The 25,937-nt window shown below is 35.1% G+C and overlaps 1 protein-coding gene across 2 annotated transcripts in view; it reads right to left on the bottom strand.

The window, feature by feature from the left end:
• Nucleotides 1-4,921: 4,921 nt before the first annotated feature.
• The window catches only part of P4ha1 (prolyl 4-hydroxylase subunit alpha 1), a 66,021-nt gene continuing 45,005 nt past the window's right edge, over nt 4,922-25,937 (bottom strand). For both annotated transcript variants that reach the window (XM_048809170.1, XM_015500503.2), the window contains exons 10-15: nt 18,870-18,969; nt 14,878-14,931; nt 11,382-11,447; nt 8,109-8,177; nt 7,218-7,314; nt 4,922-5,896 (exon numbers count right to left, since the gene is read on the bottom strand). In XM_048809170.1, the coding sequence (XP_048665127.1) occupies nt 5,826-5,896; nt 7,218-7,314; nt 8,109-8,177; nt 11,382-11,447; nt 14,878-14,931; nt 18,870-18,969 (457 nt within the window). In that variant the 3' untranslated portion in view covers nt 4,922-5,825. The remainder of the gene's footprint in view (nt 5,897-7,217; nt 7,315-8,108; nt 8,178-11,381; nt 11,448-14,877; nt 14,932-18,869; nt 18,970-25,937) is intronic.

Raw genomic sequence — 25,937 nt, 5'->3', positions numbered from 1 at the left:
TGAGGACTTCATCCCTCAATGTCCCTACCTACCTACCACCACATGGAATCTCTTACCACCACTGGGCCCTCAAAGCTATGAATTATCTCTTTTGAACATAAGTAACATTTTATTTCTACTGCCATAACATCTTTTAAACCTGATTTGTATATAGTAGTTCTCTGATTTTTCTTCGTACTCAACTATATAATATGTACTTTCATCTGAGTGTGTATTACCCAGAAATGGAATTGCTGGATCATGTTAACTTTTGATTAGGAAATCAAGTTTTGATTTTCATATTTTCCACAGCAGTTATACTGTTTTATATTCCTTCCAGAAATGCAAGAATTCCAATTTCCTCACCTAGCTAACATTTTTTAAAAATAGTAATCGTAAAGTATTATAGTTCTGATTTTACACTTGCTTAATGACTAGTGATATGGCATACCTTCACATGTGTTTTATCTTTGGAGAAATGTGCCCATTTGCAAGTATTTTTCCCCCTTGGTTTTTTGGGTTTTTTTTGAGAGAGAGAGAGAGAATTTTTTAATATTTATTTTTTAGTTTTTGGTGGACACAACATCTTTATTTTATTTTTATGTGGTGCTGAGGATGACCCCAGCACCCTGTGCATGCCAGGAGAGTGCGCTACCGCTTGAGCCACATCCCCAGCCCCACCCCCCTTGGTTTTTAAATTAGGATTTATCTTTTTGCTTGTTCTTCTATTCCAGTTGTCTCTTTCTTCCAGTATCACACTATTTTGATGACTAACTTTGCAGTAAATGTTGAAGCATTATGAGACTTCTACAACTATTCAAGATTGTTGGCCATTTAAAGTGCTTTGGGATTCCTTATTCATTTTAGGAGGGATTTTTGTATTTCTGCAAAACTCTTGGGGATTTTGGTAGGGAATATATATTTCCATCCTTTCATTTTGAGCCTGTGTCTTTAAATCTACAGTATTTTACAGACAGCATATAGTTGAATCCTTTTTTTTTTTTAATCCTTTATGCCAATCTGTCTTTTTGATTGGATAATCTACACTACTAAATTTAAAGAGATTACTGTTAGGGAAGGATTTCTCTGTTTTGTCTTACAGCTTTTTCTCCCATTTTTTCCCCCCATTATTGGCTTCCTTTGTGTTGACTTTTTTTTTTAATAGTAACATGTTTTGGTTCCCTGGTTTTCCTTTTGTATAAATTGTGGTTTTCACGGGAATTACATGTAACATCCTAATGTTATAAACAATCTTAACCTGAGTTCTGGTGTGCTGTTGAATTGCTCTAGTGAATTTTTCAATTCGGTTATTATATATTTCAGTGTCAGAATTTGTTTAGCTCCATTTTACATATTCTTAATCTGATTTTGTTCATGTAGCATTTTCCTACACCCCGTAGTCCGTCCATGTTTCCCTTTAGTTCTCTGGGTATACTGCAAACAGGTATATTAAAGTCCTGTCTAGTCCTCTGAGGTCTATGTCTTCCCAGATGGTCTCTACCACCCTTGCTCCCTTTGAAGGTTAGGTTTGTTTCCTCATCTGTCTTTTCGTTTTTGGTTGAACCTGCATTCATGCCAAGGACAACCTCTGCTAGGAGTGGGCAATGTTCTGAGCCTTGAGATCAGCCAGGGTGATGGCTTAGAGTCCTGCAGGTTTTCCCCAGCTGCCTCCTTGCTTCCTGCAAGCTCTGAGTTAGGTGAGACAGACTAGTCCTTTAGGCAACTCCCAGACAAGTCAGAATACTGAAAATAAGTTCTGCTCGGTTCTCTCTAGTTCAAGGAGGACACTGGGAATTTAAAAATTTTACTTTAAACGTGATGGTTTTCACTGAAATAAGGAATTTTTCCACAATGTAAATAACACATTGCTTTCATCTAGAAAGTCTTGCAATTAAAAAAAACTGAATTAAATGTGTTCTTGATGTAATATGATTTTGATGTAAGGTCCTTAACGTTAAATAAGAAACCCCAGGGTAGCTCATCTACAAATCACACTCAGAGCACTTTTATTATTGCTTTTCTTGAATTTTCCGTAGACTTTTCCCATAGTTAAAGAAATATTTTAATATTTTAATGAGAATGTGGGAAAGATAGCACTGATTATTTTTAGTTAGGACTTTTTTTTCTGTTTCATGGTAAAAGTCTAAAAGGTGTTTTCAGAAGTCACAAACTTCAAGTAATTTTTGCCTTTTAAAAGTAAAAATAGAACATAACTAAGTTCAATTATTATGTAAATTATTTCATCTTTTAAGATTAGAGGGCTGGGGTTGTGGCTCAGCAGTAGAGCGCTTGCCTCGCATGTGTGAGGACCTAGGTTTGATCCTCAGCACCACATAAAAATAAAGATTAGACAATGGCAATATTATTATAAAGGCATCAAAGGATAAGATCAATACCTGTTAGAAGTTAACCATTATGTAGTTATCTTATATATGATTTAAATAATATCTAAACCCATATAAAACCACTTTGCAATGGAGATAAACTGTGACTTTGAAGTAGATAAGGTAATAATTCTGATTTTTGTGGAGTTTATGTGAATGATTTTCCTAAGAAAAGGTTAATTCTCCTGAAAAACACTGAAGTGTAAAAGTGCCTGTCACTCTATATTTAAAATGTTTTATTCTGAATTCTGTAAGGTGCTTAGCCTAAAACAGATTTTTAAAAATAAGTCTATTAGGAAATTAGAAGGATCGAATGACATAATTTAGGAAACTTTCCCTTGAAAGTTTTCAAGTTTCTCTGTGATTATCTTGCTTTGTACAATTAACTTCAATAAAATAGTACTGCAAAAGAAGTTCAAGAAGGCCACCAAAAGCAGAATAAAGGATAGGCTCAGGGTTACTGAGGAAACCAGAGTTTCCACTCCACCGGTTTCCTTTTACTTAATATCTGCTTGTACATTTAGTAAGTTACAAAACATCAACAGCAGGCTATTTTATCAGTCTTCCTGTGTCAAAATTTAGATTTAATTGAAGGTGATGTTTATATAGAAAATGAACTTAAAAACCCTCAAAAGTTAAAGTAAACAAAGAACTTGTCTACTGTAGTTAAATTTTGCAAAACACCATCAGAGTGGTAGGATAATATTCAAAGACATTAGAAGAATATGAAATTAACATTATTCTGATCTGGTAATTGATAATATTCTAGTGTTGGTAATTCACTCCTCTCTAACTTACCCAATATTATTCCTTCTAAAATACCTAACTTAACACAGTAAAAATAGGTGCTACCAAGAGAAAGAGATTTGCTCTTATGTTGCTGACTAATCAGATTAAAATGTCATTTTTCTGTTCTGCTTTCTCCTTGCAATCTTTATTTCACAATTATCTATTCTTGATCGAATGATTACAGTTACTCATGAAGATGTTTTGGTATTATTACAGTATAACTTTCCCATTCAACTATTTAGCCCATGATGTCTGGCACATACATTCATTATTCAATTATCTGGGTATAAGTAGTCACCTGGCATGCACCTTACATACAAATCTATACATGCTTATGTATAGATATTCAGATTTTTATCAGCAATAAGATTTCATTCATATACACATAAAAATTAGTCAATAAATTACATATTTTACTGCTTACAACCCTTTCACACAGTAAGATTTTTACTGAAGTAAATGGCTAATTGCTTCTTTCATCACTGTATTTCTCATTTAGCCAAAGAATCCTACAGTTGCCTTGGTCTTTTTTTACTAGGTCATGACCTAGCTATCATATTCACATATCCTGCTGTTTAGGATGTTCTGGTGGATACATCAGTTAACAATGAAACTTCTAAATTTGAAGGATAGGCCTAGGGTTGGTGAAGAAACCAGTTTCCACATTTTCCATGAGAGTTCAGCTCATTAACTTGAAAGGTCAGCATTAAAAGAAAAAGGAAAAAGAAAAAAAAAAAAAAAACTTGTGACAGCTAGACCCCAAGCTTCCTATTTTTTTTTTCCTCCTTTTTCATTGGAAGGAACAATCACTGATACTTATGAAACTATGGTGGGTTCTATTGAGACCTAACTCTGAAAGGAGTTTACCAATCCCCATGTGGGATTCTGGGTGAATATAATGAGATAATTTGTAAGGTCATGGAATATGCAACTTCCTTGTGAAAGTTATCTTACTTGCTAAAACACATAATGGCAATACATTTTATTTTCTATGCTTTGAATACCCATCTTATTTCTATACTTTTGAATTTGTTGCTTCAATCTTGATTAGAAATTTTTGTTGTTGATGTTCTGGGGATTGAACTCTGGATATCATTTATGCTAATAAGCATGTGCTCTAACACTGAGGTACATCCCAACATCCTCAGCCTAAAAAAGTGAAAACAAATGAAAATGCTAGACTTAATATTTTTGTCTAAAATACTTGGGGTGGAACAGATGGTAGCTGAGAGAAAGGAACTTTGTACTTCATTTATACATAGGTAAAAATAATAGCTACTTCCCCACAGAATCAAATGGAAACCTTCCTTACATATTCAAAATGCAAAAGGATAAAGAATCAGGATTCACCACAAGTAAAAAGTCGGGGCTAATTAACATAAGTTCACAGCTTTCTATTATCATACCCTATTTCTGAATAGGAGAAAGCCTTAAGTACCATTAATGTAATAACCCCAAAACTAACCAAAGCAAAGCTCTCTAAAACAAACTTTTTTTTTCCTGTTGTTTTGGGGATATAAAACCTGGAGCCTTGTGCATACTAGGCGAGCTCTACCACTGAGCTAAAATCCCTAGCCTAATGGAAACACATTTGACCGATTAATTTATCTGAAACTTCAGAGTCTTTGGCCCATAATAATGTGTTATCAGTGTGAGTGAAAACCAAGAGTTTATAAACCTAAATCTTGTGTATTAGGTAACATAAATTAGAATCAAACTACTATTGCTATATTAGACGTTCGATTTAAATAAGAAATACACAGAAAACAAACATTTTAAAAAAAGATTTAAGATCATAAATAGGTCGTTGTCACAACACATTTCAGAATTTTTAAAAAACATTTTGGTTTTTTAAGAAGTATTTTTTAAAAAATCAATTCCCTCATTGAAAGGACCTGTACATTTTTAAAATTCCAGTCTTATAAGGCACAATATTTAATCAGAATGCCAACATCACCACCCTGCTATAGTAGGAATAAGATGCAAGGTACTGGCACGAAGAAACAACAAAATTTCCGGGAAAAAAAAATCAGTCATTTAAGAAAAATGAAAAAGACAAAAATGCCTAGTGTTATGGAAGACTTTCTGTTAAAAAAACTTAAGTATTTTAACTCATTTAATTCACTAAAGAGGAGCTATGAGAAAAGAGGGGCAGTAGCAAAATACATTTTCTTTAAAAACTTACCAAAACCAAAACAGCTTTGAATAGTGTATGGAGGGGGCAACCATCTAGAACCCAGATCAGAGCCCTAGATTATTACTATTGTCTGAGCAGATTCAGAAAATAAACAGGAAGACTTGGTTAGTATGACACTGTAAGGCATTTGTTCTGGCCTACTACACAACAATGGAGATATAGTGGAATATTAAAATCACAATTATATTTTATCCTGCCAAAAAAATTCTTTAAAATATAAAATTCTTCATTTTTAACTTTGCCTCATTTCCTGTGGTATCAACTGAACTTTAAAGTTCTATGCAATGTGGTGATTTACTATTTTAAAAGGAAAAAACCCACAAAGTGATTGTCCACAGATGAAACACGGGATGAGGTTCATGACTGAATCAATCATGGAGTGTCAGTCAATTGTAAACTCTCAAAGGTTAGGACTAGGAACTGTATCAGACACTAATTAGAGTACAACAATAGGAATGGAAAGGGAAGCCTATTTGTCATTCCAATTCTGACAAGGTACATGGTCTTCGAAATTCTTGTCCACGTTCATGAAGCCATTTATTGGATACTGTGAGGAGGAAAAAAAAAAAATTAATTTTCTTCCCTTCTAAATGCTGGTCTGTAACAAAGTTTCAACAAGGACTAGGAGTTCAAGACCCAAACCAGATAAAGGCAGACATTACTTTAAACACTGGGCCTGGAAATATATGATTTTGTTATGTACTTGTATGTGTGTATACATTTGAGTCTATGTGCGTTTCCTAAAGCTTCCAAAATGAGGCATGAAATGAGTACAAATAGGATTCAGATTGAAAGGTAAAACAATGCCCTGCTCTAAATATGACATCCAAAATAAAAATGAATGTAAACTCTCCCATATAGAAGAGCAACTCTGATCAATTACTATTATTATGTGCTCATTAATTTTCCTTGGTTCCTAGATAATTAATTTCTTTGGGATATATTTTTTAAAATTTTATCCTTCGGAGTGGGGTTGTGGCTCAGTGGTAGAGTGCTTGCCTAGCATGTGTGAGGCTCTGGGTTCAATTCTCAGCACCATATATAAATAAAATGAAGGTCCATGACAACTAAAAAAATATTAAAAAAAAATTTTTTTTCCTCCTTCATCTCCAGTATCATAAACTACATACCTTATTTCTTAACTGCTTTTTTACTATCCCTTGAATCTGACTGCTATTCATCAAACTGTCACTTCTTCTTATTTTTATTTTGGTACCAGAGACAACTCAGGAGTGCTTACGTACTGAGCCACATTCCCAGCCCTTTTTACTTTTTAAGATGGGGTTTTGCTAAGTTGTCCAGGCTGGCCTTGATCTTGCAATCCTCCTGCCTCAACCTCCCAAGTTGCTGAGATTGCAAGTACACGCTACCACACCCAGCTCTGGATTTCTTATCTCTTGACTCTTTTATTTGTTCCCTAACCCTTCTGCTGCTGCTTTAATTCAGGCTCTCGATTCACCATTGCCAATTTAGAGGAAAAGAGCCTGCAGAAGGCTTCCCCAAACTTAGGTTATAAACAAGATATGACTCCCTTTGTATTAGTGTGTACTGCATGATACTGCTTGAGATTCTATACTAAGAATTCATAAATCAAACTCTAAGCCTCCGAGGGGAAGATGTTTTATCACCTTTGAGTCAATGTTTCTTATAAGAACAGGTGGAAATGCAGTTAAAAATATCTGTCATCAAAATTCTGATCTGAAAAAATGAAAATTTATATAAAGATCAGGGACTTCCTTGGTTGAATCCCATACAATCAATGTTAGTCATATGAAGCAAATCTATGGCAGGAAGTGCTTTTGTTTTAAGGTGTAGATTACGAGTTTTGAAATAAGACGTTCTTTTCATGGAATACAAGAAATATTTACCCCATTTGTTTCCAACTAGCACTGGACAGGCTGCATGCCGTGTACTATAATCTCCTTCTCCACTGGCGAACAGATTATACCAGAAAACAGCAGTTCCCTGTGGGAAACAATTCAAAATTATCCCCAAATAAAATGCCAGGTTAGCTGAGGTTGAGGCTCAGTGGTAGAGCGTTTGCCTAGCATGTGCGAGGGCCTGGGTTCGATCCTCAGCACCACATAATAAATAAATAATATAAAGGTATTGTGTTCAACTATAGCTAAAAATAAATTTTTACAAATGCCAGGTTATAACTTTTTTTTAAAAAAAATTTTTGGGATTACAGGTGTTCAACATAGCTGGGCTCTTTTTTTTTTTTTTGGTTTGTTTTTAAATAAACATTTCTTTTCCCTTTATTTTCATGTGGTGCTGAGGATTGAACCCAGTGCCTCACGCTGTGCTAGTCAAGCACTCTACGACAACCCCAGCCCTACGTTATCACTTTCTATAGTTAAATATTTGTTATCCTCTGGGGAAGCATTATACTTCCCCCTAATTTAATTCTGAAAGTGATAAAATCACTTCAGAAACTTTCCTTGATTATTTAAAAAAGTTAATAACACAAAGCTTCTTGACGAGAGTATTTGCTAAAACAAAGATAATGAATCTAGTCATAGCAATGTGAAGAGGAAAAAAATGTCTGAAAACCAATGTTAGGGATAAGAACTTTTAAATACCAATCCCTGGTTGTTACTCATCTCACAGTAATTTGTGCCATAAATCTAGAGATAATATATCCCTTAAAGGATACTACCTTTAAAAAAATTTAACAATCAGACCATGAAATACAAGTGCATCTCCTTCTCAGGGGAAAAACAGACAAAAACAAAACTCCCACAACAAACCCAGCTTACTTTTTTGGGCCAAACACTAGCTCCTACTTCAGGAAAAACAGTGGCTCCTCCTGCAGACACATCACTCATCTACAAGAAACAAGAGGGCATCATCAAAAGTGTTATAAAGTAAAACATGCCAATGAGGAAAACGTGATATTGAACTTTAGAACACCAGGGACATATAGATAGGCACTTCTTTTATATCAACAGGGAAAACGAAATGACTTGAAACCAATAAATCAAGTAACAGGCATAAACATCTATTTTATTGCATTAACATGTAATCTCTTGGGCTGGGGTTGTGGCTCATCGGTTGAGCGCTCACCTCAAATGTGTGAGACCCTGGGTTCGATCCTCAACACCACATAAAAATAAATAAGTGAAATCAAGGTATTGTGTTAAATAAATAACATGTAATCTCCATGGAGACAAGAATGTCATTTGTTTTGCACTTCTGATCTTTAGCTTCTAGAATAGTAACTCAAGAACTGTAGGTACTCAACAAATATTTCTTTAAATAAAATTTAAACAAAGAAATCAGCTTTATCGTTCTCATGCTAGGTAACCAATTATGTTAAAAATGAAAGGGTTATATTAAGTTAGTCATGAAGGAAACATAGAATTAAAAACAAACATTTCAAATTAACAAGCACATGCACCAAAATAAGGTAAAGTAAGTATAGATCATATCATGAATTTTTTTTTTTTTTTTTTTTAAAGCAACACAACAGGGGCTGGGATTGTGGCTCAGCGGTAGAGCGCTCGCCTAGCACAGGCGGGACCCAAGTTCGATCCTCAGCACCACATAAAAATAAAAGGCATTGTGTTGTGTCCATCTACACCTAAAAAATAAATATTAAAAAAAAATTAAAAGCAACACAACACATTAGGTTTTGCTTTGTGATAACAAAAGTCTATGTGTAATATCACCTTATCTAAAATAAGACTTATAAATACAAAGATAAGATTTTGGGGGGTAATATTGCCACCCCCAAAATACAAAGTATGATCTCACATCAGACAGACTAAATCAAGGAAAAAAGTATTAATGAAGGGTATTTCACAAGAATGAATGTATAATAATGAAGAGCTTATCTCTTAAGCAATGAGAAAATCAACCTTGGAGATATTTAAATGTTATGCATGATAGGAAAAATAAATATAAATGCAATGTGGCTCACCTGGAAATAGTATTTAAATATAAGAAATGAATACTAATCAAATGCTATTCAACTATTTTAGAAAAATACGGAGAGTGTATACATTAAGAAGGAAAAAACAATAATCTAACATAATCTAATAGACCAAATAATATAACATCAATATTCATAAAGCAAAGACATATGAGAAACAAACCCAGAAACTAAGGAAACACAAATGGCTCTAAAACCTCTGAAAATATGTAAGATCCTAAATAAACCTTTCTAAGAGAAATACAAAATTAAATAACTGCCAATTTGGTGAGTGGAAGATATACAGATCAAGTAAGTCTGACAAATGTATCACACTTAGAGGTAGGACGATTTGGTACAACCTCTATGGAGAACTTACTTCTAGAAAGTATGTAAGCTTTCACAGCATAAAATTATACACTGTACCAGTTTCTCTTCTGGTTTTTCCTCGGTGATATTTCTTTCACTTTATTTTATATGAAACTTAGTAATGTACCTTACCTCCTTTCAGAAACTAGATGGAGTTGTGAGGGAGATGCAATTCGGAAGACAGGAGAGAGGGGAGGATAAGAGGGTGAGAAGGTGGAATGGAGGCAGGGAGAGAGGAAGAAAATAGACTGAGCAAAGACAGATATTGATAGGGAGCAAGATACCACAGATAGCAAAGATAATTCTATAAAAGTCTAATAAGGGTAAGAGATGGAAATAATGAAATAAGCAAAACTAAGTCTAGTTATAAAATACATCTTTAAAATTAAAGGTCATAGCCTTGTAGCAAATTATATTTTCCAAATATGTATTGTATTCCAAATATGGATGTATTCATCACAGTATGCTTCATTCTACATGTTTTTTGTTGTTTTGGGTCTCACGCATGCTAATGTTGTGGATTAGCATGCATGAGATCCAAGATTGAGCCTTGGGTCTCATGCATGCTAATTCACAACCATGCTACTAGTGAGTTACACCCACAGCCCATACATTCTCTTTTTATATGACACTGACACTCATCTCAGGTGGTCGAACTTATATTCCCTCATCTTGAAGCTGGGCAGAGCTTTATGATTGCTTTAATTAATATAATAAAGAGCAAAAATTACACTTATTACACTGAAGGACATTGAGGGTAGGTTATAAAAATGCCTTGTACTTTTGCATTGTTCTTTTGGGATGCTTGGTCTTGCAATCCAGACACTATGCTGTGAGGAAACACAGGTCACATGGATTGACTAGACGTGAAGTATGCTGTACAAAGAGCCAGTTTCAACCTCAGCTTCAAGATGACCCTAATACCAAACATCTGACTGCAAATGTGTGAGAAATCTGGAGCAGGAACCATGAATTGAGCCAAGTCAACCTCATAACCATGAGATAATATTAAAAGGACTGTTATTTAAAAAAAAATTTTTTTTAGACTTTGGACATTTATTTTGTTCATTTATTTATATGCGTTGCTGAGAATTGAACCCAGTGCCTCACACATGTGAGGCAACAGCTCTACCACTGAGCTACAACTCCAGCTCCAAAAGGACTGTTATTTTAAACCACTTAGTTTTGGGGTGATTTGTTATGCAACAATAGAAAAGTAGAATATGACTGAAACTTAATGGGTTTAAACCTCAACATCACACATACCAATTTCATTTTACATTTATGTCTATATAAAGTTTTTAAAAAGATCGGTGTTTTGAAACTAACAATGTCAGAGTTGTTTACTGCTGATAGCACATTGCAGTACTCCAAAAGCCCTATTTGATCTGGGTACCAGTTACCAGATGTGTTCACTTTGTGCAAAATTACCAAGATATATACTTAATATGTATATTCTTCTGACATGATACTTCAATAAAAATTCTAATTTAGAAAAGTTTACTAAAATATGTGAATATATGGGCTTTTACATATATTAATTATACATCACAAAACAATTCTATTAATCATTAATATTTGAATATTAACTAAATTTAAAGTTTTTCAAATTTCTACACTGAACTTCTATATTACAAACTAAGTTAACTGTAAACTAGGATGTTAAATAGGAATAATGCTGAACAATCTTAGTTGAGTACATCTAAATATTATGTGATCAAATCCCAACTTAAATTTAGCCATAACTTACATAAAACAGCCATGTAGCAATTCTGTTTCCTGTCCCCAGCTCTTTGAAAGCATCTGGCTCATCTTTCTGTGAATGCAACAATGAATTCAATGATATAAAATTCAATAATGCAAATACTCTAATAATAACTAAACATCAGTAGTAATAAGCTGAATGATAAGCCAAATTGTTCCCTTATAATGTCCATAAGCATACACAATAGCTGCTTAAATATCTGTTGAGACTGGTACTTCCATCATTAGCGGGATAAAAACAGATTTGTTAGCCTAAACAATAGTAGCCAGCATTAAATGACTATAGATTATTTAAAAGACATTACAGCCACCTCATAGCTACATTCATGAAGTATATTCTCTATGGATAAAAAATTTACACGGAGATTAATTTTCAGCTTATAACCTCCTCAAATACTTATTGCAATTCTGATTGTCTTTCTTTTGGATAGTCAACAATAATGAGGTTGAAGACTTCATATCTATCTACTTAAATCTAAATTAAAATACATAAAAATCTCTTGGCATTTATAAAAATGTATCTTTCACACAAATTTGTATACCGTTGTTTGTAATAACCCAAAATTGAAAACAATCCGAATGTTTTTTGATTTGTGAATTGGTAAACTGAGGTGCATCTATGCTATGGAATACTACCAAGCAATAAAAAACTCACTGTTGATGTGTGCCTCGAGGAAATTTTATGCTTGGTAAACAAACACAATCTCAAAAGGATACATACTGTATGGTTCCATTAATATAACATTTATGAACTAACTGAAATGGAACAGATTATTGGTCACCAGCAGTTAGGGATGGGAGGAGGAAGTTTCTTTTTTAAAGTTTTTTAAAATTTTTTATTCTAATTTGTTATATATGACAATGCATTACAGTTCATATTATACATATAGAGCACAATTTTTCATATCTCTGGTTGTATACAAAGTATACTCACACCATTCATGTCTTCATACATGTACTTAGGGTAATGATGTCCATCTCATTCCACCGTCTTTCCTACACCCATGGCCCCTCCCTTCCCCTCGCCCTATCTAGAGTTCGTCTAATCCTCCCTTGCTCCCCCTCCCAACCCCACTAGAAAGTTTCTATGTAGCTTTAGAGCAGTACTACAAGGGAACACTGCTGTGACGCTACAGTGATGCATCTTGACTGTGGTAGTAATTGCATAAAGCTACACCATGTGCTAAAACTGCATAGAGCCACACAGAAACAAGTGCACATAATTGGTATAATATGCATACTCTTGGTGGATGCGTTAATGCCAAATTCCAGGTTTGGATATTTGACAATACTAAAGTTATGCAAGATATTAACATTGGGGGAGGATGGATGAGGGGGTGCATGGGACCTCCCTGAATGTATGTTTACTACTTCCCATGAATTAATAATTAAAAATAAAAAGTTAAAAACATACAACTTAGTTTTGTAATTCAAGGATTTAACTGTATAGTTTTCTACACCATCAAAAACCTTCATATCTTTGAAAACTGAAAATAGAAGGAAAACAGGCTTTACATGTCTTGATAGAAAAAAGGCCCAAGATTTGGGGATTAAGCCAGTAGAGGGTTTTTATAAAATATAGACTGTTTTCTGTGAAAAAGAATCTACCAGGCTGGGGTTGTAGCTCAGTGGTAGAGTGCTTGCCTAGCATGTGCGAGGCCCTGGGTTTGATCCCCAGCACCACATAAAACTAAATAAACAAAATAAAGGTATTGTGTCCATCTACAACTAAAAATATTAAAAAAAAAAAATCAACCCTTGTTTCATAATGGTGATCAAGAATGCTGTGGATACATGAGGCACATTCCTTAGAATTCTGTCATTATAATAAAGATTAAATTAAGATTGGTAATGCTATACTTTAAAGCCGAATATATAAAAGAAGTAAAAAGAGACTAACATGTATTAATCTTAAATCAAGAGTACTTGGCAAGCAGCACAAACTTTTATAAACTGCTTTAATATTATTATCCTCTATCCTCTAAGCTCTCTAGATCTTTCTTGTTTTTTTGAGATAGTGTCTTACTATGTTGCTCAGGCTGCTCTGGAATTTCTGGGCTCAAGTGATCCTCCTGCCTCAGCTTCAAGTAGCTGGGACTACAGACACACACCACCATGCCTGGCTTCTTTTGTTTATTTTCCTGTCTGAAAATGCGTTCATGTAATTGCTTCAGATCTATTGGTTCAGAATTCATATGAATTCACTTCATCTGTCTCTATTCTGTTTTGAACTTAGCCATTACAATTTAATTCTCAATTATTTTTTAATTTGAAACTTCCCTTATTTTTTAAGTATAAAAATTCCTTCTTATAGTTTCTTTTGTCCCATTCTCTAAGTACTATGTAAGTATTTTATATTATGTATCTGATAAATTTTAGTATGTAAAATCCTGGGGATATCTGTCAATTGCTTTAGTCCTACCAACAGTGTCTTATTTATTACCAGTTAGTGATTTTTAAAAAGTGTTTATAGCTTAAGTGCTCCAATGAGGATTGTCTCTCTCTAGACAGGATATGAATTTGTTTCTGACACAGCAAGGAATACCACCTAGCTGAACACTCTGTTCTTTTCCAGAGTAGTAAAAATTCAAAACGCAGATTCATGTGAGGGTAGGCCTATACTTCTAGAAGCAGCGTCCCATACCACCCCAGCCAGGATAGATTGTTTTTAAACCCACTTTTTCCTTCACTGAAGGTGTAATTCTTCTGGAGATTTAGGTGTGATACTGGCGGTTCAGGTGCAGCAGCTCACATTGTGGCAGATCCTCTCCCTGAGCTGGTAATCTGGGTTCTTGCAGGTACGTGCCTCTGGCATCAGCTTTTCTGTCTCCTGTTAACCATCTAATTTTGGTCTCTAGGTGTCTTTGTTCAGTTTGTCTTTGGGAATATCCTTTACTTTCTTCCAAGCTTACCAATGCACTTAACCAAGTATCTTAAATACTTTCTCAGGTATCTAGGTGTTTATACTCTGCAAAGCCTTTTTAGCAGTAAAATATTCGCTCTGGATTTATAACACTAAAATAACGGAATAAATATGTTGACATTCTCTTCTTGACCAACTCTACTCAGGTCCCTCCAAAATCTCTCTTCAACTAGGCCCCAAATTCCAGGCTTCTGTGTTCACTTCTGCATTTAAGCAAGAATCCTGCTAAAGTTAATTTAGCCAGGATTACCCATCCTCAATATCTAATCAGGTTCCTCATCTTTTATCCCCTAAGTGAATATGATCTCTCTGCCCTTTCTGCAGCAAGATTCTTCTCTTACCTCTTCCATAATTTTTCATTTTTCCTTACTGTATTTGGAGTTAAGCTCTCCCTCACTGCAAAATCTGACTGCAGTGGTCCCTATACTTATCTAACTCAATAGTCCTCTATTGAACTAAGTCGGCCTTCATCTTTAACAAGGGTCATGAATAATTTTTCTTTAACAATGTAATACCTAAGCTTCAGTGGATTTGTTAGGTCTCCATTTCTTTTACTTACCCGTGCAAAGTCAAAATGGGGTTCATATTGTCCTCCAACTCCATAATTTGCGACCTGAAGAAATAAAGTATGAATTAAAGAACTGTCAACATTAATGCTTTAAAAAAAAAATTCTGTGAGCCCGATTTTGGCCTTTTATATGGTTAGGAACTTCAAGAGAAATAAAAAAGCATTTAAAGTCAATGAGAATTCCAAAGAAAATAGGAATGAAAAACTAAGGATAGCTACTATGTGCTATTTTTAGAAACTTAGTTAATGTGATTTTCTCTTTTGCTTTTGCAGTGAGGAAGCACTTAAGCATATTTGAGAGACATGCTTTTTCCAAATACATAATTTAAACTAAAATTTTGAGATTGCTATTTATTTTCACAAATACATTTTCCTTAGAAATTTAAATTTTAAAAAAGTTTCTCAAAGCACCAAATGCTAGCAAATTCCCAATGTACTTTAATAAATTCCTTTCCTTGAATATTTTTTCTTCTTCTTTTTTTTGAACCCAGGCCTTGTGTATGCAAGGCAAGCACTCTACCACTTGAGCTATATTCCCAGCCCTTGAATATTTTTTCTTTGCTAAGGTAAAATGGGAAAAGGTCTACATCTATTTAGTCATTTCTGCTGAAGGACCCCAACAACTTCAGTTGGTTATGACAATATCTCAGTGTGACAAAGAAGGAAATAAGATATTTGTTCTGGGCTGGGTGCAGTGGCGCATGCCTATAATCCCAGCAGCTCGGGAGGGAGGGAAAGAGAAAGGGGGATCGAGAGTTCAAACCCAGCCTCAGTGAGGTGCTAAGCAGCTCAGTAATACCCTGTCTCTAATAAAAATACAAAATTGGGCTGGGATTATGGCTCATGGTTGAGTGCCCCTGAGTTCAATCCCCAGTACCCAAAAACAACAAAAAAGATACTTGGTCTAATTTTTATGTTCCAGCTCTCCTATTTACAATGTTTGTAATGTTGGATACATCTAGTTTTTTTATTCGGAAAATGATGCCTTCCTTAATTCCCTCCATCACAACATAAAATGCTGACAAAACCAAAGGAGAATGTAACTAAAAGAGTGTTGCTGACAAAACAGGAGATCATAATTAGAAGTACTGCCCACAGAAAGTGCAAGTCATGTATATTATTCTGGACATTTTATTTTTGTTTTAAGTAGGTGGACCAATCTGTTAGAAACTGCAAACCAATCTGTTAGAAATCCACAATTTGCTTGGAAGAGGTTATAAAGGTTATGGAGGTTACAATAAAAACAAGATTGGAGAAGAAGACGACAAAGTGGTTTTTTTTTTTTTGATGATAATAATCAGATAACCATAGAATAAATGACAATTTAAGAACATATAAATATAGGCAGTTCTGCTTTACACAGTTCTAAATCTCATTTACTATGGCTTATCTACACCAGGACCCTAAAACACAGTTCAAATTTCAGTTGCCATGGTATATTAACTGTAATTGCATAAAGTAAAACTTCGCTGCTATTTCTTCAGTCCACAAGTAACTATGTAAAATAAAAGCTACACATCATGATCAATAATCAGTCATATCCAATCTTTCAAAGGCTGTCAGTGACTGGTCACTGTGCATCTGTTATTTTTTGTTTTAAATTATCATGACAAGTGACTTGCCAAGACAATTCAATAGGAAAAGAACAGTCTTTTCAATAAATGGTTCTGGGACAATTGATATCCACAGGAAAGAAATGAAGTTGATTGCCTACCTCACAATATCATATGCAAAAGTTAATTCAAAAATCAAAGACCTGAATGGAAGAGAGAAAACTATAAAATTCTTAGGGATCAGTGGTATAGCGCAGTGTCAGTGTGTGCTTAGCATTTGTAAGGCAAGGGAGGAGGGTTTAATTTCCAGTACTGAAAATAAAAACTACACAACACTTAGATAAATGCACAAATGTAAATCTTCATAACCCTGCATTAGGCAATCATTTCTAAAAAAGCATAAACAACAACAAAACCCTGACAAATCAGATTCCATCAAAATTAAAAATATTTGTGCCAGTAGATGCCATTAGAGTGAAGACAGCTCACAGAATGGGAGCAAATATTTGCAAACCACATCTGAAAAGGGACTGGTATCCAGAATATATAAAGAACACTTGACAAACAATTCAATCTGAACATGGGCAACAGATTTGAACCTCTTTTTTTTTTTTTCCCAAAAAGATATAGTAAATGGCCAACAGCACAGGAAAAAGATGTTCATTATCACTAGCTAATAGGGATATGCAAACAAAAACATGAGACAGTACTTCAAACTCATTAGGATACCTATGCTAAAAACAAAAAACAAAGACTGACAATATCGACTATTAAGGTTGTGAAGAAACTTTAACCCCCATATATGGCTACTGAGAACATAAAATGGTTCAATCACTTTGAAAAACAATTTGGTATATCCCCAAACGCTAACCACTCTGGAAAGCAGTATGGAGATTCCTTAGAAAACCTGGAATGGAACCACTACTTGACCCAGTTATCCCATTCCACAGCATATACCCAAAGGACTTAAAAATCAGCATACTATAGTGATATAGCCACATCTATGTTCATAGCAGCTCAATTCACAATATCTAAGCTATGGAACCAATACAGGTGCCCTTCAGCAGATGATAAAGAAAATGTAGTACATATACACAATGGAATACTACTTAGCCATAAAGAAGAATGAAGTTATGGCATTTGCTGTTAAATGGATGGAACTGGAGGCTATCATGCTAAGTGATATAAGCCAATCCCAAAAAGCCAAATATTCTCTCTGATATGTGGATGCTGACTCACAATTAGGTGTGTGTGGGAGAGTAGAAGTTCAGCGGATTGAATGGGGGAATGTGGGGAAGGGAGGGGGAATGGGAAAGACAGTAGAATGAATCCCACATAACTTTCCTATGTTCATATGCAAATACATGATCAATGTAACTCCCATCATGTACAACCACAAAAATGGGAAGTTATACTCCATGTATGTATGATACATCAAATTACATTGTGTCATGTATAATTAAAAAGAACAACAAAAAAAAAATGTTACCATATGAGTCAGCAACTCCTAGGCATATACCCAAGAGGATTTAAAATACCTGTACATGAAATGATCACTGCAGTTATTCATAATAACAAAGTAGAAACAACCCAAATGTCCATCAAGTGATGAACAGATACATGAAATGTATTCTACCTACAAAATGGAATATTATTGTGCCATAAAAAGAAATAAAGAAGGGCTGGGGTTGTGGCTTAGCAGTAGAATGCTCACCAAGCACGTGCGAGGCACTGGATTTGATCCTCAGCACCATGTAAAAATAAATAAAATAAAGGTGTTGTGTCCAACTACAACTAAAAAAATATTTTTTAAAAAAAGGAATAAAGGACTGATATATGCTTCCACATGAATGAACCTTGAAAATATAATGCTTAGTGAAAGAAGTAATATACAAAAGGTCACATATTAGACGATCCCACTTATATAAAATACCTAGCAAAAGCAAATTCAGAGACAGAAGGAAGACTAGTGGTTGCCAGAAGTTCAGAGAGGGGGAATATGGTATTACTATTTAAAGGGCATGGTTAGGGTTTCTTGCTAGGATTGTGAAATTTTTATGGTATGTGAATCACATTTCAATTCAAAAATTTTTAAAAAGTCAAAATTCATAGTGGCTACCCTCCAGACAGCCTGGGGAATGAAAAAAAAATTATAATGTACTTAGTAAGTTTTAGTGTCACATACTTTCCATTTCCTTGTACATTCATATTCAATAGTACTTCATGTTTTGACAAAATTCAAAGGTCATAGAACAATTATAATTTCTCCCACTGATTATTAAAATCACATTGCATGGTTTCAGGCAACAGTTACTTTTTACAGTTTCCAACTATCATGCAAATAAAGAACTGCCTGTTCAGTGTCCAAAGTTCTTATCTGAAGCCTTTCTTGAAGAACTATAAAAATAACTTGCAAATATGATTACCTACCTGTAATTCCTCTGCTGTGGAAACATCGAGTCCTGTTAGATCTTGAATTCTCATATTTATTCGAGACACTACAGGGTCTTCATAGCCAGAAAGCCAAGCACTAAGGACAAGAGAATATTAGTTTTACTGATATTGTTTTATTACATGAAGATCAAGAGCTGTAATGGGGAATGGGAAAGACAGTAGAATGAATCCCACATAACAAGAGTAATGGGGACTAAACCCAGGGGTTTTGTACCACTGATGCATATAACTGGCCCTTTTTCTTGTTTTGAGACAGGGTCTCTTTAACTTGTCCAAGCTGTCCTTGAACTTGTAATCCTCCTGCCTCAGCATCCCAAGCTGTGATCATATGCCATTGCACCTGGCAAGAGCTGTAATTTTAAAAATCATAACATATAGAACTATAAACGCTTAAAGGCATTTAGGTGATTTGCTTGTTTGTGCTTTTTATTAATGAATATATTTTTTTTTCTAAAGAGAAAGAGAGAGAAATTTTTTTTTAATATTTATTTTCTAGTTTTTGGCGGACACAACATCTTTCTTTGTATGTGGTGCTGAGGATCGAACCCGGGCCGCACGCATGCCAGGCGAGCGCGCTACCGCTTAAGCCACATCCCCAGCCCATGAATATATTTTTTTAAAGGATGTCACATTCTATAGTTAGAGACTGAAAGGAAACTATTTTTATCATTTTAGTGTTTCTATAAAAATTGTTGGATTAATGTAAAGAGACCACACTGAGAATTTCTTTCCTTGAAACAACATCTCACTATGTTCCTGGCCAATCTGTTAACTCCTGGACTCAAACAATCCTCTTGCCTCAGTCTCACATGTAGCTGGATTGTGGGCAAGCATCACTGTGCTCTGGCTTACAATAGCAATTTCTAAAAATTCTAGAAAAATACATTTAAACCGAAAACAACTGTTTCATATAATGTATAGGAACAAACTGGGGTGGAGGTCAAAGGGTCTTTAGTCATATGTATATAATAGTAATATTTTATAGGAAACAAATTCATGTATTTTATTTACTTTATTTAAATAAGTTTTATAAAAATATCCAAACACACCCACTAAGATAGTTATAACAAACTGATGATAAGCATTTATAGAAACTGGAACCCTCATACATTGCTGGTGAGAATGTAAAATGATCCACCTATTGTGGAACACAGCTTGGCACTTCCTCAAAAATGTCAAGTACTACCTGGAAGAATGGCACACACCTGTGATCCCAGCTACTCTGGAGGCTGAGGCAGGAGGATTGCAAGTTTGAGGTCATCCTTGACAACCTAGCAAGATCCTGTCTCAAAATAAAAAGGGCTAGGGATGGAGCTCAGTAGTCAAGTGCCTCATGAGTTTAATTCCCAGTACCACAAAAGGAAAAAAAAAAAAAAAAAACCAAGAGTAACCATATTAGCTTATAGCCATCTATGCAAATTAAATATTACATACAGAAATGTTCAGAGCAGCATTACTAACAGCCAAAAAAGTAACAACACAATGTCCGGGGTGTGTGTGTGCATATATCCATAAAATGGACCTTTACTGTGCTGTGAAAGTACTGATATATGCTATAACATGGATGAAAACTTATAAGCATATTCAGTGAAAGATGCTAGATTCAAATGGCCACATATTATATGATTTCACTTATATGAAATATACAGAATAGGTAAATCAACAGATGTAGATTAGTGATTGCCAGAATAGGGTGGGGGGAATGGAGAATAACTCATATTTTGGGGGTGGGGGGACAAAAATGTTTTGGAATTAGATAATGGTGACAGCTATACAACTAAAAAGATTAAAAATCCTTGAATGCACATTCAAAAGGGTGAATTTTATAGTATGAAAACTATTTCCATTTTTAAAAATATAACCCCATCATAAGGCGCTGGGTTTAGTTTCCAGAACATAAATGACAGAACCCCAAATTCAACTATATCCCCTTTACATATATTTTTAAAAACATTTTTTAATAGTTGTAGATGGACAGCATGCCTTTGTTTAGTATTTTATAGTGCTAAGGATCAAATGCCTCACAAATACTAGGCAAGTGCTCTGCCAGTGAGCTTCAGCTCAGCCCCTTCACATACATTTTTGCCCAGTCTATTGGCCCTTTTCTTTCTTCATTTCTCCTCTCGGTAAGCTTAATTCCATGGTTTGTCATTTTAACAATATTCTTGCTATGGGACTAAGTTTAACTGAGAAAAACAATCCTGCATGAATTTTTTTCTCCAAGCTATACCTATGTCACCAAACCATAGTCACAAAATAGGGCAGATATGGTCCACTAAAAAAACATGAAAACCAACTTCAAATGGGCCCTTACTCTTACTTCCTTCTCTATTCTGGACCCCAACCCACCCAGCTTCTTCTTTACTCTGCAAATAACAGAGAACAAACCACACAACTTGCATACATTTGTATCCACCTGTTCCTTCTAGTTTCCTAGAGGCTAACCTAAGGCTTACCTTTTCCTTTAGATTCCATTACCTCCATCTCAGGAACTGATTAGCCTTTCTCTCTATGATCAACTTGTTCTCTCTCTCATACCCACTGCCCTCAATTGTGGTGCTGGCAACTGAACCCAGGGCCTTCTACATGCTATGCAAACATTTTACTGTTGTGCTACAACCCATCTTCCTTAATAATTCCCATATCTTTTAACTGGGCTTAAGTCTCATTAATATAGAAAAAAAAAATTCCCACAGTTGTCTCCTTCTCACCAGCTACCCAACACCTTATTCCCCTCTTAATCAACTTTTTCAGACTCATAAATCCATTCTAATCTAGTTTTAGTCCCTTATCACTCCATTTAAATTGCTCTTGATAATGTTACCCATAATCCTATCATGCTACTAAATCTAATAACACTAATTCCTGTTGTTTCTCCCCTTGGTAACATTTGACAGTATTAATTCTTTCTGGAAACTCTTCCTCAAACACTCCTTCTCCAGATATTCCTATAGTGTCTGGCTCCTTTACAGTCACCTCCTCCACAGCCTTCTACCTCCCTCCCAGGACTTCACCACTTCCTATGGAACATGCCGCCTCTAGCCCTAAGGCTAGTGCCATGCTTTTCTCTTTGCCCAGAATATTCTTTTGCTTTGCAAAATCAAGGCTGTGGATAGCACCTTAGATATCACTTCTTCAGAGAAGCCTTTCTTGGCCTCTCTCCCTGTCAGACTAAAGTCAAGTCTTCTAATACTCTTTTTTTTTTTTTAAAGAAGACAAGGAAGAAAGGAGGAGGAGGAGGAGACAGAAGTTTTTGCTAATCACATGAAACTGGCATAAATAACATCCTATTAGAATTAAGCGAGGATAAATACTGTTATAAAATTTCTATTTCTCACATCAATTTCAAAGGAAAATATATTTGGCTTTTTGATCATATGGACTGATGTCAGTGATTTTGATCATATGAACTGATTTCAGTAATACCGTGTGTGTTGTGTGGTATCAGGGTTTGAAACCAGGGTTTGTTCTACCTAACACTGAGCTACATCACCAGCCCCTTTAGCTTTTCGAGACAGGTCTAATTCATCCAACTTTTAGTCTTCCTGCCTCAGCCTCCTATGTAGCTGGGATTACAGGCTTGCCCCACCATACCTGGCCAATAAAACCATTCCCCACCCCACTGCATCCAGTAGAACCATTTTAAAAAAATAGTAAATAGCAATTAACATCATCTCAACTGCTAAGACATTGTCTTAAAGGCAATTATAAAATCATATAATAACAACTGGCAGGATTAGGACTGTGTTGTAGAACACTAAGAATCATCTCTATTTTAGCTGTTATATCAACAATACACCTTGCAGTTTTCTCTCCCAGTTTTACTCTCTTTTGGAGTACAATAAATAATATAGATTTATAGGTAGGGAAGTATTATGAAATGCAGCTGTTCCAATTTTCTAAATTTTATTCCTTCAAAAGTAAATGGGGGGGCTGGGGTTGTGGCTCAGCGGTAGAGCTCTCACCTAGCACGTGTGAGGCCCTGGGTTCGATCCTCAGCACCACATAAAATATTGTGTCCATCTACAACTAAAAAATATTTTTTAAAAAAAGTAAATGGGCAATTCATGATTGTTAGGAGTAATTCTTTGAGATACTTCCAGTTTTCTAAAAAGCAAGGTTTCTGAATAAGTTCTTAAAACTAGTTTTTCATTTTGGTACAAGAGCTTATAAGCATTATACATTTTGATCTGAATTTTAGTACTTTTTTTTATGACTGTACTTACCTTCAATGAGGATTAATGTTTTAGTTTAAAACATTCTACTTAGATTTAAAAACTGAACTGAGATTTTTTCCACTTGTATACATTAATGTGTTAACCTAACATACACATATACACTTGTATATGAATGTACATGTATTCTAAAAGTAAGTTACTTTTACCAGTAGAATAAAACTAAACTCAAGAAAAAACTCTGAGGAACAGTTTGGTTTGCCTTAGAAATCCTTTTCAAGGTTGGAGAGAGCAGGTAGTTTGTTAAGAGTACAATAAAACTACCTATAGTCTAAACATCTGTCAGTCTCACACTGTGTCAGATTGCTCTGCAGCACAGGTCTCTAGAGGGATGCATATCAGACACAGCATGCTGTTGGGTGGTCAGTCAACGCTATCTGCAATCTTTCAATAACTTTTATTTTCCACTTTGTGCCTAGTTTTTGTACCAAAGTAATCAACACATTCAAGAATATCTCCCTCTATAGAATGCCCAAATAATAGCCTTTGTGCCACTACACTAAGAATAGATATACACTTTCATTTAAATCTCCCTTCATTAACTGAATGCTGTAACTACATCTTCAAAGAATTCTTCTATCCAGCTCTGAATGCTTCTACCTCCATGTATCCCTGTAGTTATTTCAGAAATAACTGCTCACACACATTATCTGCCACAGCCTGGTTCATCTATTGCAGGTCATATGCCCTATTCTCAGGCTACAGGGATCAGAAGGATCCCATCCTGGTGGGAATCCTCTTCAGGACTATTTTCTTAAAGGACTTATATTCTGCTGGCACTCCTTTTCTTTCCAAGAGGGAAGAAGTATTTTTTCTTGTGTATGTATTTTTTTTTAGTTGTCAATGGACCTTTATTTATTATTTGTGTGTTTGTTTATATGTAGTGCTGAGAATCGAACCCAGTGCCTCAAACATGCCAGGTAAGTGCTTTACCACTGAGCCACAACTCCAGCCCTCAAAGTTTTTTGCCTACAAATATTCTTAATGTTTTCTTGAAGTTAATAAGACTTCTTCACAAAAGCAATCTATTTTTTGGCACCTTTGCTACATACTGGAACTACAATGACTTTGGCATCTGCTGGATGCTACTAAATGAATCAGCTTGATAGTTGGGATAATAGAGGGTGTCATCAGCTATACACCCAAAACTCTCCTAGGTTTCTCATAGTCCTTTAAAGAATCTTGGAGTTAGCAACTGCCTGCAGCCTGAAGCACATCAGGGAAGGCCACCTATGAGCATTAGGAAGTGGAGAAAGCTGCTGCTTCAAAATGCTTTTGTTGTTGTTGTTGTATAAAACATTTTATTTATTGATCTTTTGGGGGGAATGTGATACATCACCATTTTGTATTACAGCTGAGCCTTAATCTTGTAGCTTTGTCAAGTTTTTTTGGCTGGCTATGTGAAATACATTCCTGGACTTCTGCCCTCCTAATTTGTTCCTGGCCATCATCTTTCACCAGATCTCCCACATGCAGCTGCTCAAGTTCCAGGTGATGCTCTGCCTCAAATTTGCTTTTATAGTACTATGCTATCCTTCCTTCCTAGTATTAATCACAGTAATAATTTTACATTTATTTGTTATTTGACTATAGTAGATATGTTAATTTGACTCTTATTTCCAAATACATATAAATGATGCCCGTTTCTGCTCACCAGTACAACTATAGAACCTACAATGTCTGGCATATAGTAGATGCTTAGTAAATATTTGCTAAATGAATGAACATATTCTGTACACTTCTTAAAACAAATCCAAGATTTATCTTATTTTACCAAATTTCTTTGTCTGTTGATCTCTTATAAATTTATCAGGACTGGCTGAGTAGGTTTCCTTAGTGAGCAGAATGGGAAGAATAAAAGAGTATTATTGTAAATTATATAGGTAACATACAGGTAATAAATATTAAGAATTTGATGGATTTTTTAAATTTAATAAGCAATCAGCAACTGACTTATAGTTAGCGGCAATGCAAAACTGACAAATATTCTAAGAAAGCTTCAAATTAACACATCTTGATAACTGTTCCTATTCTATCCTAGAAAACTATTACCTCAAAAATCTGTTACCCAAAAAGAACCTGACTTCTGATATCTTCACTCCCCTTCCTTGCTACCACCAATTTAAGTGTCTAGGCCTATCTTTTTCTTATACTTTAGTGGAATCATTTCCTTCTGCCTTACAGAGGCATACTCCCCCCACCTCCCCTTTTGGGCTGAGAACTAAACTCAGGGCCTTGCACATGCTAGGAAAGCAATTTGCCACTGAGCTAAATCCCCAATCCCCAGAAGCAGACTTTTCTATGATGCTTTTGAGTCTATCCTACTATCACATACCTTATTCTAGCAGCTGTAGCCTCCCTTTTTATCTTTAATCTCCTCCTTGCCAATGCTTGTTTGTTTTGGTACTAGAGAATGAACCCAAGAGCACTTTACCACTGAGCTATTTTGAGACATAGTCTCATACAGTTGCTGAGTCTGGCCTTGAAATTGAGATTCTCCTGTCTCAGCCTCACTGAGTAGCCAGAATTATAGGCATGTGCCACCACACCCCACTCTAGTGCTTGCTTTTTATTCTTCACTGTGAAGTCTCCTGCTACCAAGAGGAAAAAAAAAAAAACTTTCATTTTTTTGCTCTTCTAGAAAGTTTTCAAAGCTCTCACTTTACTCATGTAAAATTACAAAAACAAAAAAAAATGTTTGTTATATTCAACAAATGGTCATGGAACACTGGATAGCTACATTCAAAGAAGAAAACTTCATACTATATTAAAAAATATTTTACTCAAGATGTATGAAAGAGTCAGGTGT

This window comes from Marmota marmota, unplaced genomic scaffold (assembly GCF_001458135.2).
Source record: "Marmota marmota marmota unplaced genomic scaffold, marMar, whole genome shotgun sequence".
Lineage (NCBI taxonomy): Eukaryota > Metazoa > Chordata > Mammalia > Rodentia > Sciuridae > Marmota > Marmota marmota.
The sequence above is the reverse complement of the archived record's forward strand: the minus strand, read 5'-3'. Positions and strand labels throughout refer to the sequence as shown.